Consider the following 18,355-nt stretch of genomic DNA (forward strand, 5'->3'; position numbering starts at 1 on the left):
AGGTACAATTTTAACCCCTTAAACGTCCGAATATCCAAAAAGTACTAAATTCATATTTTTATTTTTTCGTTAAGTTATGAAGGAGTCAAAAATATTTTTTGAATGTGCACTGGTTTAAAAGATACATGGGGTGCGAAAAAAGTACCAAAATACAGTTTTTACCCGTTTATTCCCTAAAGGGGTCGAATTTTAAAAAAGTACCAGACACCTGTCCGTTTATTTTTTAAATGAACGGCGATAAGCTTTAAACTGTTTTTGTATCTTTTCTAGTTTAGGAGATATAAGGTTACCGAATTTACCCGTTTTTACCCTTTTTTACCCCCTAAACATTTGAATTTCAAAAAATCCCGTCTTAGTGGATCTATTTGGCGGGAGACCAACCTCCTGTCCAAATTTCAGCTCTTTAGCTTCAACCGTTTAGGCTGTGCGATGATGAATCAGTCAGTCAGTCAGTCAGTAACGTTAGAATTTTATATATATAGATATACATACATACATATATTAGGATAGAGTGTGAGATAGAAACTTCTATGTAAACACTAAAATCTAAAAAACAAAGAAGAAAACAATAAAAAAAGAAACTGTAATACATTTAATGTAGAAAATAAAAAGCGAAACAAAATTGTAACATAAAACTGTGATTTTTATTATCATCTTGGTTCATCACTTAATGTACTTGGCTTCTGTAAATAACGACGTATTAAAGCCTCTAGGATCCAACAAGCCGCCGCTAGAAATGTCATCATATTGAGACAATGTAAGGCAATGGCATAATTGTAACGATCGCGCACCAAACCTGCGGTTACAAGGAATTGATAAGATTTTTTAATGTAAAAAACTTAAAAAAATGAGTATTTCTTTTAATTATTTACCTACAAAGGGTCCGCCTGCTAAAGTAAATATACCTGATATTAACAATTGCAAGCCGGATGCTGCCGGCAAACGTTTCAAAGGCACACAACTGGGAATAACCAGTGGCCAAAATATTGTACGTACTCCCTTAAATACGCCTATAACGGCAAATGTTGATATTATAACTGGAAACGATCTGGTGCAGGCCACTACGGTGCGGCCTATGGAAATGCCCACTACGCCTATTAGAAAGAATACTCTATTATCCCAGGCAATTTTTTCTGTTAAAAATGGCACCAGAAATCTGGTGGCTACATCCAAACCACCCAACACCGATATGGATAGAGTAATTTGTGAAGTCTCTAAACCAAAATCATTTAAAATGAACGGTGTCAATATGGAAAAATTCAATTCACCAAAATTGATCATGGTCAAACCAGCTACTAGGTTAACAAATGAAAAGTCTCTTAAAAGATCTAAATCAAAAAAGGCCACTACTTTTTCGAAAAATGTTAACTGTAAATCCTCATTTGAATCTTCCAGCTGTTTATCTTTGGTAGAATTTTCAGCCTCATATGCTTCTATTCTATTTAGTTCCATTAAGGCTCTCTCCTCGGCGCAGGTACATTTTAATGGACTACCACCATAACGTTTATTTAGGTTGCCTTTTTGTGATTCATCTCTTTCGATATTGAAATTATTAGGCTTAAAACTAGTCTTTTGCTTTAATTCTTCATCTTCACTTATTAAACGTGTTATGCGAGTGGTATTCTCTAGATCTTTAGAACTAGATATGGTGCGAAAACGTAGTCTTCTTTTCGAAGCCAGCGATAGTCTAGAACCATATAAACCATCATTGGCTCTGGACAACATGGGTGTTCCGGGTTCTATAATTTCAAAGCCCGGTTTATTTTCATCATCTTCTTGATAGAGATACTGGGAAGAGAATAAGCCGGTCTCTTTTTTCTGTTGCATTTCACAGTATTTACACAAATGTTGTGGTTGTTCTACCAGCACAGAGGGTGTTTCTACCGCCTCCTCAGACGGTTTAGGGGCATGATATGATACGGGTTCAAAGATTAAAGCAGCCATAAAGGTGTGCAGCGACAATGCCGCAAATATAAATAGAGTTCCTTGTACTCCATAAACATTAACTAATGAGGTGACTATATGAGGCAGTACTATGGGACCCAGACCGGTTATAGTCCATGAAAATCCTGAAGCTTTTCTACGTTTATTCTTAAAATAAGTATTAACGGCCAATGTTGAGGCGGATACAGTGATGCCAGCACCAAAACCTTTAAGAAGAGAAAGAGAGAGGGGAAGGAGTTATTTGAATTTAGATTTAGGTAGGCAAGTTTCTGTTTTTCTGAATACTTACCAAATAGTAAAGCATATGTGATGATATATTCTAAAAATGTCTCACAAAATGCTGTTAGAAGTATTCCAAAAAATATTAATATTGAGCCAACCAGGGCCACTTGACGAAATGTATAACGTCTAAACATGGGTCCATTGAGAAGACCTGGAAATAAAGAATGATAGTTAGAGCTGCATATTTAATATGTAATTAGATCATAGGCCAGTCCATGGAATAGTCAGTCGACTAGTCCATAGGGTAGTCAATGGAAAACTTTATAGATCAGTTAATAGATTAGTTCACTTAGTAGTCAATAAAGTCAATAGACTATATTTTATTCCAAACTATAGATTAGTTGATAGTCCAGGCTATTTTCTTGCTACTCTGCACATGGTCCGAATTATTGACTATAATACATTGCACTCTTTAGACTTCACTAAAGTCCTGACTATAGTGCATACTACATACTAGACTATAGAATATAGATTATTGTCCAGAACATTTGACTAGACACTAGTCCAGTCTCGACTCGACTAAAGGCCGGACTAAAAACTAAGCTACAGTCCAGAGTATAGAATAAACTAGACTATAGTATAGGCTATAGATTAGTCATTGCTATCGAATGGATCAAACTATAGGCCACACTATAGACTAGACTTTTATATATATATACTATAGACTACATAAACTACAGTCCCGAGTATGGAATAGACTAGACTATTGTCCAGGCTATAGACTAGTCATTACTATCGGCCTATGGACCAAGCTAAGTATAGTCCACACTATAGACTAAAATATAGACTATACTATAAACTAGGCTATTGACTGGATTATAGACTATAGTCTAGACTCTAGACTATAGATAAGACTATAGACTAGACTATACACTAGACCATAGACTAGAATATAGTCTAGACTATTCACTAGATTACAAACTAGACTTAGTAGTAGTTCATGGACTAGTCCCTAGATTTGCTTACATACCAATCTATTGACTAGTTCGTAGGTGAGTCAAAAGACTAGTCCATTGGCGATTCATTAAAATAGACCATGTAAGAGTCAATTGAAAGTCTAAAGATCAGTCCAGTCGATAAAAAGTTAATATGTAATTAGACCGTAGTCCATTGAATAGTCAATAGTCCATATGGAAGTCAATAGAAAAGTCTATACCATTAATTTTTAAGAGACTATTTCATATACTAGTCCATAAAATTCTTTAAATACTAGTCAATTGGCTATTCCATAGACAAATCAATAGACTGATTCACAGACTAGTTCATTGAATAGGCATTACACTAGTCCATAGGTGAGTCAATACACTAGATCATATAACTGTCAAGAGATGGTCAAAAGATCAGTCCATATAATAATCAGTAGGCTAGTCTATAGATCAGTCAATAAATTAGTCCAAAGAGTAGTCAATAAATTACATGGACTAGTCCATAGAATTGTCCAGATTAGCGAGTCAATAGACTTTTCCTTATGAACTTCAAATCGGACTGGAAACTCTTGTTTACTTTCTCTGTCATAGTCCGGCTCTGGCGAAATGTAGTTTCGATACTACTGGCCTGATTTGATAGATGTATTAGAAATTGATATTAAGAGAATCAGCTTTATTGGTTTGGATAGAAAATACATTTATTAATTAAGTCATCTTTCCAGTTATTGCAAATTATTGAATCTAGTGAGTCTCTAATAAGGGAGATGAAGTATATTTCTAGTTGTATAGTTTAAGATATAGTTACAGATTTCTCTTTAAAAATAGACATTGATCTATATTATGTTGCTAATTTTCACATATCGTCTCCCACTACTTACCTGTACACGCTGATACTGCTGGATGTGTATTAATAATAGTTGTGATCTGTGAATTTGTTAGACCCAGCTTAATCAGACGATCACGAAATATGAAGCCAAATTGTTGAATACAAGGATAAATTGTTAACTATATAAACAAGAAAAGAATGAAAAAAAAAAACTAATAAAACTAAGAGAAAAAATATGATAATTTATAAAACAAACAAATTAAATGCAGACAGGATTATTTAACAACTTGTCGGCGTCGACAACTGTTCATTCATTCATAGCCCATCATTTACAACTTACATTTGAGACACCGGCTGCAATACAAACAATCCAAGCCCACCCACCATCAGGTGCTATAAAATTTTCTCCCAAATCGCTTTTATCACGACGCGGCGGTTTCTTCGTTTTTGTAGCAACAATTTTTTCCTTACATTTATTGTTGTTGGCATTGAGTGGGATGGTAGTGGCATTATAGACGGAAGCATAAGGATTTTCTTTCTTGTGTTTTTTGCGTGATGAAGACTCCATTAACGTTGGCTGACTCTAGTATATAGAAAATATTTCAAATCTGTTGCCCCTTGCTGCGATGGTGGTGTTGGTAGTTCGAGGAGTCTGTGAATTGGTATAATGACGACGACTGGCTATAAAGTTGTATATTTATTTAGAACTTTGTGTTAATACGTAATTGCAGTTTATGTTTAGACGATTTTTTGTGCATGTCTTTATGATGATTCTTTAATTCAATGTCTGTAAGAGAACAACACAAAAAAAAAAACACAGAAATCATATAAAATTATCGTAAAAATTTAAGCAATTCTCATTCATTCATTTGTTAATAGTTGTTGTAGGTATGTAACGGAGTTGGAAATTGCAGTGCGTTTATACATTTATAGGCAACAACATAAAAAGTACTTGGGGTTTTAAAGGTCTATTAAATGCCTTACAAATTATTGGTTCCAAGATCTAAATTATTGATTCCATTTGTTTTGTTATAAGGATATCGAAATAAAAAACCATTTATATTCATTAAATCATAAAAATTTATCCAACGCTGGTATGTACGATCACGTAAAACTCTATAAGTCTATGTTTACTTAATAAAACAATATTCGATTAAGCAATAAATTTAACAACTCTATGATCATGTTGTCTTACGTACAGAGAGAAAAGAAGCAAAACAAAACCCTTTTAGGATTTCCTTGTGTGTAGGTAGATAAACTCATTATGCTGAATACTCCACTCGTTGTCCTCCTTATTTAACTCCAGCAGTTTCGTAGAATATTGAAGAAAAAAGCAAGCAATCCCTTTCGAAAATGACTTTCTGAATGCAATGAAAAAAACGGCCTGTTAATTTCAGTGACAAGAACATTTATTAAGTGCCTTTAGAACATGTCATTGTATTGTATTCAATACATAAATACTTGAAACCAATGAATACCACACGCGCGGCCCAGTGTTAAACAAATTAAAACGTCTTTCTCTCGTTCTCTAATGTACGTGATCGTATGCTTAAATTAAAAAAAAATAATTTAACGTAAGTAATTGCTTTAGTTCTACATTTACTTAAGACTTGAGATTAGTGTAGAACTTGGGCGTAGACAAAGTCTAAGTATCCCATTAATAAACGGATTTAAGCGACTTGGTTTTGTAACTACTAAATAATATGTAATAAATCATTTTTACTGTATAAGTTGAAAGGAATTCAGAGAGGGGGGTTTCAATTGTTCAGTTTTTGTGGGAACAAAACAAATTGTGATTAGTTTAAGTAAAAATTAAACATTTCTTAAATAGCATGGCGTCACAGGTTTTAAAAGGCGTATTATAATGGAAGTATTAAATTAAATACTTTTTTAGTCCTTTTTTAAAATATTTTTAAGGGACGCATTTTGAACGATCAGCTTTTTAAACATTCTCAACATAAAGTCCCTTAAAATTAACATGAAAGAACGTGTGTGAATGAAAATTTCCACCAAATGGGTCTTGTGTACTTTTTTCCTTAAGAAATCTTGTGATCTTTGATCCTAGGAGTTAATAGATTGATGAATTGGGATTTTGGTAACTGATTTACTGAGTTTGGAATAAGTACTAATATGAAATCTGTCGAAATGTTTAGAGATAATTAACACTAAACTAGTTCTAATGGGGTAACCAGACTCAGTGCGAGCAAGTCCATAGGACTACGTCTACAACTACACCAATTTTAATGATCGAAATCTGACGAGTGTATAGCTGCGTTGAACATAGATCCCAACACTTTGGGGGCGATATATGTATGTAACATCCGTTAGGAATATTGGATGAAAAAATTAAAGGAATTGCTGAGTTTCCAAATCATCGGAACATAACTCGTTTTTGTTATATCTTCACTAAATCTTCTATGATTGTAGCGATCCAGAGGTATAAATTCAAGACCCAATATAACCTAACCTAGTTCTGTTGTTGGTTCTTTTTTGATAGTAATCCTTCATATATAGTTTTATCCCTTTACATGAAGTCCTAATATTTGCCTTTTTTGGAATTTTGTTTTGTGACTGATGTTCTTCCATAAATTATATCAAAACTGAATGAAGTGTCCTTTATAAAACATTTAGGTTTTTGTTGTATTTGGACAAGTTTAAAGGATATGTTGTAATGGATTATACTGATTTTTTGAGGTGATAGAAATGACCTCTTAAAAAATATTTAAAATTTTTCATATTTTATCTCAAGATATTGTTCCACTTTAAATTATAACATCCATATTATTTTCCCTAATCTGACGTCTTAAAATGTTTATCCTGAGGTTCCAATTTGTTTAAAATGCAATTCAAATTACAAGCGCGATGAAGGACCCCATTTTTGTCTTATTGCAATTCCCGAAGGGGCTACCAGTAACTCTAGTCTACCGGAACTATAAACTGGTGGATATCGGATATCCTTGGAATGATTTGACATGGGATCGAACCAAAGAACCACAACATTTGGAACCACGGGAACCGGTAGTTCACAGGGCAGAGAAGAGAATATCGGTTAAAATACTGATGCGTGGTAGAGTTTATAAATCGGCATAGTTCGTTGCTGTTGCCGAAGTCAACAGAGTAGTGGGACTAAGCGTTGGAAATGAGTTGGTACTAAGTATAGGATGAATGGGGTATTCGGAACTTACCCTCCCGTATACCTAGAGTGAGTGTGTCGAATGAATGAGAAGTCTGTGGGGTGAATGGTGATGGATGAAAGGTATCTTATATAAGTGAAATCATTGAATTTTCCTTCCTCATACCAGATTTACCACTGTGAGTAAGAACAAATTCCTCGGGTATTTGATGGTTTCGTGTTTCGGTCTACCAAATATGTCTCTAGATGCTGTTGGCGACTCAACAGAGGCTATGTCATCTGTGTGGTTGTGGCGATGTGTTTGCATCTCGGAAGTTAAGCAACGGGGCAGCAATAGTCTGAGATTAGATAGCTCGAGTACTTGAGCAAAGTGCTTGTACATGGACCGGCAGAACTACCTGTGTGTAAGGTACACAATGGGGGCGGTGGTGAGTCGTTTAGTCAACTCATCCAATGGTTGAAAAAGTACCAAGGCCAACACAGCAGAAGTTCACGTAAAGCACTTCGATATCTTGTCTATATTGTCCTCTTACATCAGTAAGGCCTCAATTTACCTTTGTTGTTCACAACGATTGGAGTTATTATCATTTATGAGAACTTTTTTGTGGACACCCTAAAATGTTACCTAGTGGCCCACCAACCACCATTTGGGAACTGTTACTATAAACAACTGTGGTTATTTTTACTGATATCATTCATTTTTTTTAAATAGCTGATATGACGTTTTATTGAACAACTTATTATCTTGATTATAAATTTAAATATTAAGTTTTGTTTGATTTTAATTATTTGAAAGTAATATTTTATTAAAACAAAAAATTGACAAATATTTATTTTTGATAACGATTATAATGAAATATTGGCAAAATTTCAGACATAACAACGATTTATAACTGTTAATGTAAGTTATAATTTAGAGGCAGGAGTAAATTTTAATTCGTAAATTTTGAATGGATTTGAGATAAAAATCGGTAAACCTTAAAATTAAAAAACCGTTAATGAGTGAGAGCTTAATGAAGTTATTAGCGTGATATTATATAGAAAGGCAATTCTTTGAATATAAATTTTGAAAAACAGGTGCCTGCTTTTTTTTATAAATATTTTATAAAATATTCATTTCGTTCTAATCGATGACACTTTTCAATCAAATTTCAAACAAATATTTTCTTCTTATTAGTCACGATTATAGTATTATATTTATTAAACACTTTTGCAATCATTTGAGAAATTAAAAGTTTGAATTATCAGTTCGTTAACTTTGTTAATTTAAATTTTTATACTTTGTATTTTATTTTTTTGTAGTTTTAGATTTCATAATTTAAATATTAGTGAACTCTGGCTCTAATATCCGCATACCAATACAACAAACACTCGCAATTCACGTGACTGGATTGTAATTGCTACAAAGTGGTTTAATCACAGTTTTTTTATTTTTTTTTGCAAATTGAAAAAAATATTTATACACGTCAATGTATTTAAAAAAATTTTACACACAAAATTTAACAATAATTGTATTTTTAAATAATTTGTCTAAATTTATTAACTATAATTATTTTTGTCTCATTCACATTTTCTAAATTATTTGAAAATACACAAGAATCGCTAAAAACATTTTCGATTTAGTTAAACGTCTTGTTGTAATGTTTAGTACAAATGATTGACTGCACTTTAAATTAACACCTGTTAATAGTGAGTGTTAACAGCGTGTGCTAAATAAAAAAAAAAACAATTGTCTATATTGATATTGGTTGTATCAACAAGTACCATACACCTTTGTTTATAGGCTGAACTATAATAGATCGATAAAGTTATCTTTATCAGTTTCTATAATTTCTTTCTCATTCAGTTTATACTACAATGATTGCTAACAGTTTGACTTTTGATAACAATGATAACAACTCAAATTAATTATCAATATAATTCAAATAATTTTGCAGATTTCGATAGATTTTTATTACATATATTTTTTTGAAAACATATACTGCAATGCCCTGACACATTTTGTAGTACTTGAAATAAGTTTTCAACGTAAAAGTAAAATAAAAAGAAAACGTAATTTTGTTTTCTCTTATAAAATTTAATTAAATTTGATTAGCGCCAGCTATTATTTTACAATTTTTTGAAATACTTACTTACTTGCACTAAAAGAAATTTGTTTCATTATCGTTTATTCAATCAGCTGTTTGGTTTTTTTATAATTTAACTTACACCCTACTTTTTTGTTAGGCATTTTAGGTTTATGTTTCTGTTAGTGAACAAATAGACTAGACCATAGACTAGACTATAGACTAGATTATAGACTAGACTATAGACTAGACTATAGACTAGACTAAAGACTAGACTATAGACTAGACTATAGACTAGACTATAGACTAGACCAGACTATAGACTAGACTAGACTATAGACTAGACTATAGACTAGACTATAGACTAGACTATAGACTAGACTATAGACTAGACTATAGACTAGACTATAGACTAGACTATAGACTAGACTATAGACTAGACTATAGACTAGACTATAGACTAGACTATAGACTAGACTATAGACTAGACTATAGACTAGACTATAGACTAGACTATAGACTAGACTATAGACTAGACTATAGACTAGACTATAGACTAGACTAGACTAGACTAAAGACTAGACTAGACTCTTGTCTATAGAATAGACTAGACTCTAGTCTATAGACTAGACTAGACTCTAGTCTATAGTCTAGCCTATAGTCTAGTCTATAGTCTAGTCTATAGTCTAGCCTATAGTCTAGTCTATAGTCTAGTCTATAGTCTAGTCTATAGTCTAGTCTATAGTCTAGTCTATAGTCTAGTCTATAGTCTAGTCTATAGTCTAGTCTATAGTCTAGTCTATAGTCTAGTCTATAGTCTAGTCTATAGTCTAGTCTATAGTCTAGTCTATAGTCTAGTCTATAGTCTAGTCTATAGTCTAGTCTATAGTCTAGTCTATAGTCTAGTCTATAGTCTAGTCTATAGTCTAGTCTATAGTCTAGTCTATAGTCTAGTCTATAGTCTAGTCTATAGTCTAGTCTATAGTCTAGTCTATAGTCTAGTCTATAGTCTAGTCTATAGTCTAGTCTATAGTCTAGTCTATAGTCTAGTCTATAGTCTAGTCTATAGTCTAGTCTATAGTCTAGTCTATAGTCTAGTCTATAGTCTAGTCTATAGCTAGTCTAGTCTAGTCTATAGTCTAGTCTATAGTCTAGTCTATCGTCTAGTCTATAGTCGTCATAGTCCTAGTCTATAGTCTAGTCTATAGTCTAGTCTATAGTCTAGTCTATAGTCTAGTCTATAGTCCTAGTCTATAGTCTAGTCTATAGTCTAGTCTATGTAGTCTATAGTCTAGTCTATAGTCTAGTCTATAGTCTAGTCTATAGTCTAGTCTATAGTCTAGTCTATAGTCTAGTCTATAGTCTAGTCTATAGTCTAGTCTATAGTCTAGTCTATAGTCTGTCTATAGTCTAGTCTATAGTCTAGTTCTATAGTCTAGTCTATAGTCTAGTCTATAGTCTAGTCTATAGTCTAGTCTATAGTCTAGTCGATAGTCTAGTCTATAGTCTAGTCGATAGTCTAGTCTATAGTCTAGTCTATAGTCTAGTCTACAGTCTAGTCTATAGTCTGTCTAGTCTAGTCTAGTCTATAGTCAAGTCTATAGTCTAGTCTATAGTCAGTCTATAGTCTAGTCTATAGTCTAGTCTATAGTCAAGTCTATAGTCTAGTCTAGTCTATAGTCAAGTCTATAGTTTAGTCTATAGTCTAGTCTATAGTCTAGTCTATAGTCTAGTCTATAGTCTAGTCTATAGTCTAGTCTATAGTCTAGTCTATAGTCTAGTCTATAGTCTAGTCTATAGTCTAGTCTATAGTCTAGTCTATAGTCTAGTCTATAGTCTAGTCTATAGTCTAGTCTATAGTCTAGTCTATAGTCTATTCTATAGTCTATAAACCTTATCAACCTATCAACCTAGGGCAAGTTCATTCTCTTTTCTTGAGGGTTTCTGTAAATCAATTGCACCTAATATCATACTTTGTTGTATGCTTAAGAATAATATTCCCAACTCTGCAATATTTTAAGAGACTAGAAGAGTATAAGTGCAATTGGGCCTTCTAATCGTTCATGATTTAAAGTGTTTTTTTAAGAGCCCATACTTATTATGAAATTATATTGAAAATTATCATTATAATGATTAAAAATTTTAATTTAAAATTATATCATAGTAAGTTTTTGATATTGTTTGCAAAGGTGACAAGCTGAAAAAAAAAATGGTTTGCAAAATATGAAGGAATAGAAACGAAAACCGGTTTTCGTTGGAAGAGTTTATAAAAATATAACCCATTACTTTAACCCTTTGGTGGACACCATATGGGTATTAATAATTGAAGTTTTTTTTATGTCATAACATTATTTCTTGATATTAAACTTCGTGATGTTATCCAATAAAATCACGAGGTTTATATAAGGTTATATAGGCCGATTTGAGTTTTTAAATATATTTTTTTTTTTTATTTAGAAAAACCTTCGACTCGACCTATTTGAGTGTTGAATTATTATGCCTTCGAGAGGAGGGTATTAATGTCGAAGTGCTTTACGTGAACACCTGCCGTGTTGACCTATTTCACGGTGATCTTTTTCAACCAGTGAGCGATTCACCATCTCCCCATTGTGCTTCATACACGCAGGTGGCAATTTACGTATATAGAAGTTCCTGTCCATACGTGCACTTTGGCCAAGTACTTGTTCTATCTAATCTCTGACCATTGCTGCCCCGTTGCTTAACTTCCGAGATGCAAAAACATCACTTCTGTTTATAACCACGCAGATGGGATGGCATCTGTTGAGTCGGCAACAGCACCTAGAGACGAAACCGGTAGACCAAAGTACGAATTTATCAAATAATCCGAGACTTTTTTTACACGATAGTAATTCTGGTGTGATCAGAGTTTACTCTGAACATACCTGGACAAGGAAGGAAAATTCAATGGTATTACTTGTATAAGATACCTTTCAACCATCGCCCAGCACACTTTTTATTTATCCCACACATTCATAAAATAAAAACATACGACAGACTTACTGTAGGCATAAGGGCGGATGAGTTCCGTATACCCCTACAATCATCCTGTTCATATACAAATAAAACCAACTTATTTCCAACGCTTAGTCCCACAGTCACTCCTCTGTGGAGTATCTGTCAGTCGACAACAGCACCGAACTTATCCCGAAATATAGATTTTACCATGCATCAGTCTTTTAACCGCAACAAACACTTCCCGCGAATTTGGGTTTAAACAATAGCCACTACGTGGATCCCGAAGGAACCTCAACCAACTGACGGGACAAGTAATGCGGGCAACTGGCCAGCCGCAGTACCAGATTATGTGGTTCTCTACTTAGACCCCATGTTAAATCATACAAGGTCTAGCCAGGGAGTGAAATGTTATCACTAGTTTATAGTCCCGGCAGACTAGAGGTACTGGGCCAAATTATGGCATACGATATCGATCGAAATCTCCATTTAGATTCTATTGAGATTTCGATCTATATCGTATGCCGTAATTTGGGCCCTGGTAGCACTTCATTACCCCGGCAATACGACAAATACTAAAGTCTAAAATATAGTTACTTTTTTATCATGGGACACCCTAAAAATATGCAAATAATCGATAACCACTATTCAATAGCTTTCCACTTCGATTGGGCACAACTTTAAAAATGTTTAATATTTTCATCATTTAAGGAAGGGGCTTTCAAAATTCGACCCATACTAGTGTATTTTAGAATCGTGATGTTTTGTTATTGTTTTAAATTTATTTTTTGGGAAACACAAAATAATTTGGTTGCCAAAACTATGCCTTAAAGAAAAACATATGTTTTTTTTTTGTTATTGTAGACTATTTATATTATTATTAACAAGTAGAGAGAAAAAAAGTCACGTGTTGCTAAAATGTACCAAAAATTCTTAAAAATATGCTCTTTTTTTAAACAATTTCTGAATTGTTAATTTCAAGAGTTTTTATAGAGCCATGTAAGACCGGTACAAGAGTACAATTTGTTTACATATAATTTTCTACGTCATTTTATTGTTTTTTCTGATTTTTATTTTATTTAAATTTTCTCTCAATTTTATTTTTTATTTTTGCATAAAACACCCTCTATTTTTATTTACTCGTTTGATTTATTTATAAAATTTAATTGAGTTAATTGTTGGCGTACTTCTTCATTTCTTCCTGCATTTGTTGATATATAGTGTGTGGTCAAGTTCAAGGTTGAGTTTTAATAATATTATAGATGAATTTTTCTTTTTTTATTATTTTAATAGTTTTATAATTTTTATTTGTTTTTAAAACACATCACATGTTTTACTTTTATTTATTACTGTAGAAGTATTTTTTTTAATATGCAATTGATTTTTTTTGTTCAAATAAATTGTTGTAATTTTGTGATTAATCTTATGTAAATATTTGTTAATTGTTGTAACTTTGGTTATATTTTTTCTCAGTTAACTGTTAAACTTTTGCGCACGAGATTTTTTTGGGGGAATTCTACACTTTTTTTAATAATATATTATATTTTTTATTTTAAACCAAAAAGGAAACAAAAACTAATTAATTAAATTTTTTCCTTTAACTATTCTACTAAATTGACATGTTTAGTGCTCAAAATCTTTCAACTGACTACTGCGAAAATTTTTCTCTGTGTTTTGTTTCATTAATAATACTATAAAAATATAATTGTTTAGTATTATTGTTGTAATACCTATAGTTGACAACTATAGAAATTTTATTAAAAACGAAAAAAAAGAAAATGTCTCAAATAAAAAGAGTGTAATTTTTATCCCTTAGAATTTACACTCTTTTCATTAGAGATATCTTTACTAAATATCAACTCCCTGAGAACTGTTATTAAAGCTGCGCATGTTCTAGCATGTCATTGTAAATAACACAACCACTTGTTGAGACTGGACTGAGTGGTTCTAGTCTGTAAGGGAAATTTAATTAAAAAAAAAATTCCATGTAACAATAGGGTTTTTTTGTATTAAATTTTTTTATTTTTGTTTTATTCATTAAAATAATTTGTTTTTTTTTTTACAAAATATATTCATGTCGGTGTATAATTTTATCTTAAATTTAACAAACTTATAAACTATAGAAATTTTTTTGTAGTTTTTTTGTTTATTATTATTAAATAATATGCTATATAAATATAAAAATATATTGCTCTAAAAAGCATTTATTTATAAAAATATATTTAAAATTTTATTATACAATTTGTTGTTGTTATTTTTAGTACTAACTAGCTATTTAAGTAAGTCTCATATTTAGTAATATTAGTTAAACTGCACGTATTTAAAAATTTTTAATACAAATATAGTTAAAAGGCAAAATGTGTTAACTGCAGTTTATTGAAATTTCTGAGTAACTTAATAATTGAACTTTGCTTAAGTGAGAGCTTTAATAAGTAAAAATATTTGTTATAAAAGTTGTCACGGTATTTTCCACTACGAACCCGCACGGAGTCTAATATTAAGCCAAATGGGACTTAACCCATTCTTATTCATAACAATTTATCAAAGATTAATAGATTAAATTTAAATAAAACAAGTAAGAAGTTATAGTCGGGCGAAGCCGGCCATATAATACCCTACATTAGTTAAAAAATTTTTTGATATAGTGTTCATAATAAATCATTTAAGTTGAATTGTATCTTGTCTCAGTCATATTTTGAAGAGGGCTTTGTATAGGGGCTAGGGTCAAAAAATTCATTAGGGTTATGAAGGGTAGTACTAGAACTTGGTTTTGCAGCTTTTTGTCGAGATACGAGTATATTGAACATAATTATGAACTTAAAAGCCCTAATCGGGGGGATTCAGTTGTATGGGGCCTAGGTCAAATGTTGGACCGATGTTACCCATTTTCAATAGGATTCGTCTCTAGTACAATAGAAGATCATGTGCAATCAATTTCATTGAATTATCTTCAAAATTGCGACCTGTACTTTGATTACAAGACCTTTACAAGCCCTTTACGGGGGTTCAGTTGTATGGGGGTTAGGTGAAATAATGGACCGATCATAACCATTTTCAATGGGCTTCGTCACTGAGACAATAGAATAGCATGTACCAAATTTCATTGAATTATCTTCAAAAATGCGACCTGTAGTTTAATTACAAGACGGACGGACATAGCTAAATCGGCTCGGAAAATGATTATAAGCCGATTGGTATACTTAAAGGTGGGTATAGGACCAATATTATTGTGCATTACAAATATCAGCACAAACCCAATATACCCTCCCCACTAAAGTGATGTAGGGTATAAATATATCTTATAAACCCTTGATAAATTGTAACGTAAAAGGCCTTTAGGTTTTTTGTATCCACTACGAAAAGTGGGAGTGTTCCGTTCAAATCAAATAGTTTTTCTTAACCTTTCTATACCCATGGCAAAAAGAGTAAGACTATTGCACTAGCTATACTATACAAAGTTTAATGAAAACTATATAAATTAACTTATAAAAACTAATTCAAAAAATTAATTGGTTAAAATTCGGGCCCACAGAACCCAAGCGGGTATAGAAAGGTTAAAAGATTTGTTTTAAATATTGCACTTAATTTATATGTAAAACAACATTTAACCACAATTGCCTTTTAACTGAATTCTCTAAATCTTATTTTATATATATGTATATATATTACAATAAATAAAGGAAGACTCTAGGGTCTAAATATATATTTCTTCTTAATATAATTTTGTAGCACATTTAAGTAGACAGGTTTTCTATTTTTGTAAGTAACAGCTTTTAAAGCTTTATTTGAGGTTTAACACTAAACTCTTTATGCGCCTTGAATTAAACTTGAGCTCCCTGGGATCTTTTCTTTAACCATTTACGAATCATAGACTCACTCAGCCAAAACAATAGAGCCATACTAGTAAGACCATTAATAAAATGTATAGTTACTCTATAACTATAGACATCGGTGATTATGCCCAAAATGGGACCAAAGGCAAAAGAAAATATTGAATTAAATATCAGCTGTAAACCGGAGGCGGCTGGTAAACGATTTAATGGCACATAACTGGGTATAATTAAAGGTGAGAAAATCGTACGAAAACCTTTACCGAAACCGATCAAAACAAATACCGCCATAACTACATTATAGGAATCGGTTATGGTTACTATAACACGACCTATAGAAATGGCTATAATGCCAAAGGCAAATAAAACACGATTATCCAATTTTACTTTTTCCAAAGCAAAAGGAGCCAAAAAACGTACGGTTATATCCATGCCTCCCAACAGAGACATGGCCAGAGATATCTGACCATCTGAATAACCAAAACTGTTTAAGATAAAGGGTGTCAAGACCGAAAAATTCATTTCACCAAACATCATTATAGTCATGCCCATGGCCAGATTGACAAAGGTGAAATCTTTTAATAAATCTAAATCGAAAAATTTCACTATTTTTTGACCTATAGTCATTTTACTTTTTATGCGTTCATCTTCTTCTATGGCCGCTTGTAGTTTGGCTGCCTCCAGCTTTTTCTCTTCCTCGGTTAGTTTCTGCAGTAAAGCCTTTTCCTCGGCACAAGTACAGCGGAATTCATCAAAACCGGGTTTAGAATAGATGCTCGTTTTACTAGCATAACGATCTTCATCTTCTCTTTCACGATTGAAATAATTGGGTTTATATAAAGAAGCCTCTTCTGGAGTTTCCTCATGTCCCGCCTCGCCACCATCACGTCTGGACAATTGGCGTTTTAATACTTTTGAGGGTCTATAGCGAGGCACTTTTTCCGAGGCCAAAGACATTTTAGAGCCATACCAACCATCATTAGCTCTAGCCAACATGGGTGTGGCCGGTTCAGTAATTTCATAGCCAGGTCTTTCAGGATCATCTTCATTGAAGAGATATTGTGAAGAGAAAATGCTACGTTTTCCCTTGCGTTGATACTGGCAATATTTGCACTCAAACTCGGCTTGTTCTTTGTCATTGGCATTAGCGGTATTGGGTAAGGTATTGCCATTAGTTTCGGCCAACTTTTCTTTTTCAGGTTTTTTTACATGACGTAAAACAGGCTGATAAGTTAAGGCACACAGGAAAGCATTAAGAGCTATGGCAGAGTAAACCAAAATGGAGCCTTGGGCACCATAGTTGTACATTAAAACGGTGGAAAAGTAAGGGAATATAATGGGACCCAAACCGGTTATAGTCCAAGAGAAACCAGTAGCCTTACGACGGCTATTTTTGAAATAGGTATTTACGGCCAAAGCACTAGCTGCCATGCACAGACCCAAACCTATGCCTGCAAAAGGAGGGGGAAAAATTAGTAAAAAAAGAAATTTCTTTAAGTGGATTTGGACTCACCATAAATACTGGAAAAACACACCACATATTGCCAAAATTGTACACAAAATGCTGACAGGAAAATACCCACAAAACCCAAAAGACTGCCCACTAAAGCCACTTGTCTAAAAGTAAACCTTCTAAACATGGCACCATTTACCAAGCCCGTTAAAGAGGAAATGGCCATCACAACATTAACTATAGTGGTGGTTTGTTTGGCATCAAAACCCAAATTTTTCATGCGATCTCGATAAATGAGACCATATTGTTGCAGGGCGGGAAATAAGGAGAACTGTAAATAATAAGGAAATTATTAATATTAATTGATCTTATATAAGCATATAACTATATACTTACATTACTGAAACCGGCGGCTAAACATACCACCCAACCCCAACCGCCATCGGGTGCCACAAAATCTGGACCCAAATCACTTTTATCTCTCCGTTTCTTTTTTGGTTTTGTGGTCTGTTGATATACAGCAGTATTATTTTTATCTGTTAGAACTGATTTCTCCATAGTTAATTCTTTTGTAGTCATTGTTGTTATACTATTTAATAGATTTGTCTGTTTGTCTGTCGGGACCCGTTGCTATTCTTAACGTTACGCTTCAATTGTTGCAACTAATAACACTAGTACTACTGAGACTGCTACTGTTGTGTTCACATTAGTTTTTGGCCTGCAAGTAAAGAAATAAAAATAAAAATTCCATTGTTAGTTTATTTTCGATCTTAATGGTCTCATCTCGTCATGTAGTGGCAATAATAATAATAAAATGTAATGAAAAATTAAACAAATTTCAAACTTCGTTAGTCAGCTATTCATTGGTTTAGTGTTGAACATTGAGTGTGATCAAGTGATCATCATCATTTCATTTACTTGT

At 32.7% G+C, this 18,355-nt stretch overlaps 2 protein-coding genes across 3 annotated transcripts; both read right to left on the reverse strand.

Annotated features, from left to right (window-relative positions):
* Positions 1-577: 577 nt before the first annotated feature.
* On the reverse strand, positions 578-13,811 carry LOC119604081. Of its 2 annotated transcripts, none has more exons than XM_037956514.1 (6): positions 13,338-13,811; positions 4,319-4,765; positions 4,031-4,157; positions 2,234-2,377; positions 873-2,150; positions 578-796 (listed from the first exon to the last, which is right to left on the reverse strand). In XM_037956514.1, exons 2-6 carry the CDS (start codon positions 4,544-4,546, stop codon positions 651-653), a joined length of 1,923 nt encoding a protein of 640 aa, XP_037812442.1. In that variant the 5' UTR covers positions 4,547-4,765; positions 13,338-13,811; the 3' UTR covers positions 578-650. The 2 variants fall into 2 exon arrangements, with proteins under 2 accessions (XP_037812442.1, XP_037812443.1); XM_037956515.1 differs by having other exon boundaries at positions 13,291-13,811.
* Positions 13,812-14,164: 353 nt separating this feature from the next.
* On the reverse strand, positions 14,165-18,151 carry LOC119604082. Its single transcript, XM_037956516.1, has 3 exons — positions 17,830-18,151; positions 17,494-17,764; positions 14,165-17,431 (listed from the first exon to the last, which is right to left on the reverse strand). The coding sequence occupies exons 1-3, from the start codon at positions 18,010-18,012 to the stop codon at positions 15,972-15,974; spliced, it is 1,914 nt and encodes a 637-aa protein (XP_037812444.1). The 5' UTR covers positions 18,013-18,151; the 3' UTR covers positions 14,165-15,971.
* Positions 18,152-18,355: the final 204 nt, after the last annotated feature.

The sequence above is a fragment of the Lucilia sericata genome, unplaced genomic scaffold (genome assembly GCF_015586225.1).
Source record: "Lucilia sericata isolate MDLA Ls3-8-SP2 unplaced genomic scaffold, ASM1558622v1 Contig000360F_arrow, whole genome shotgun sequence".
In the NCBI taxonomy this organism is placed as follows: Eukaryota; Metazoa; Arthropoda; class Insecta; order Diptera; family Calliphoridae; genus Lucilia; species Lucilia sericata.

Excerpts from the sequence above, each read along its gene's own strand:
- LOC119604081 (XM_037956514.1), bottom strand. The coding sequence starts at position 4,546 with ATGGAGTCTTCATCACGCAAAAAACACAAGAAAGAAAATCCTTATGCT. Across the intron at positions 4,158-4,318 it reads TTGCAGCCGGTGTCTCAAAT|TTAACAATTTATCCTTGTAT; the intron begins GTAAGTTGTAAA and ends TTGTTTATATAG. Across the intron at positions 797-872 it reads AGCAGGCGGACCCTTTGTAG|GTTTGGTGCGCGATCGTTAC; the intron begins GTAAATAATTAA and ends TTGTAACCGCAG.
- LOC119604082 (XM_037956516.1), bottom strand. The coding sequence starts at position 18,012 with ATGACTACAAAAGAATTAACTATGGAGAAATCAGTTCTAACAGATAAA. Across the intron at positions 17,765-17,829 it reads TAGCCGCCGGTTTCAGTAAT|TTCTCCTTATTTCCCGCCCT; the intron begins GTAAGTATATAG and ends TATTATTTACAG. Across the intron at positions 17,432-17,493 it reads GTGTTTTTCCAGTATTTATG|GCATAGGTTTGGGTCTGTGC; the intron begins GTGAGTCCAAAT and ends CTCCTTTTGCAG.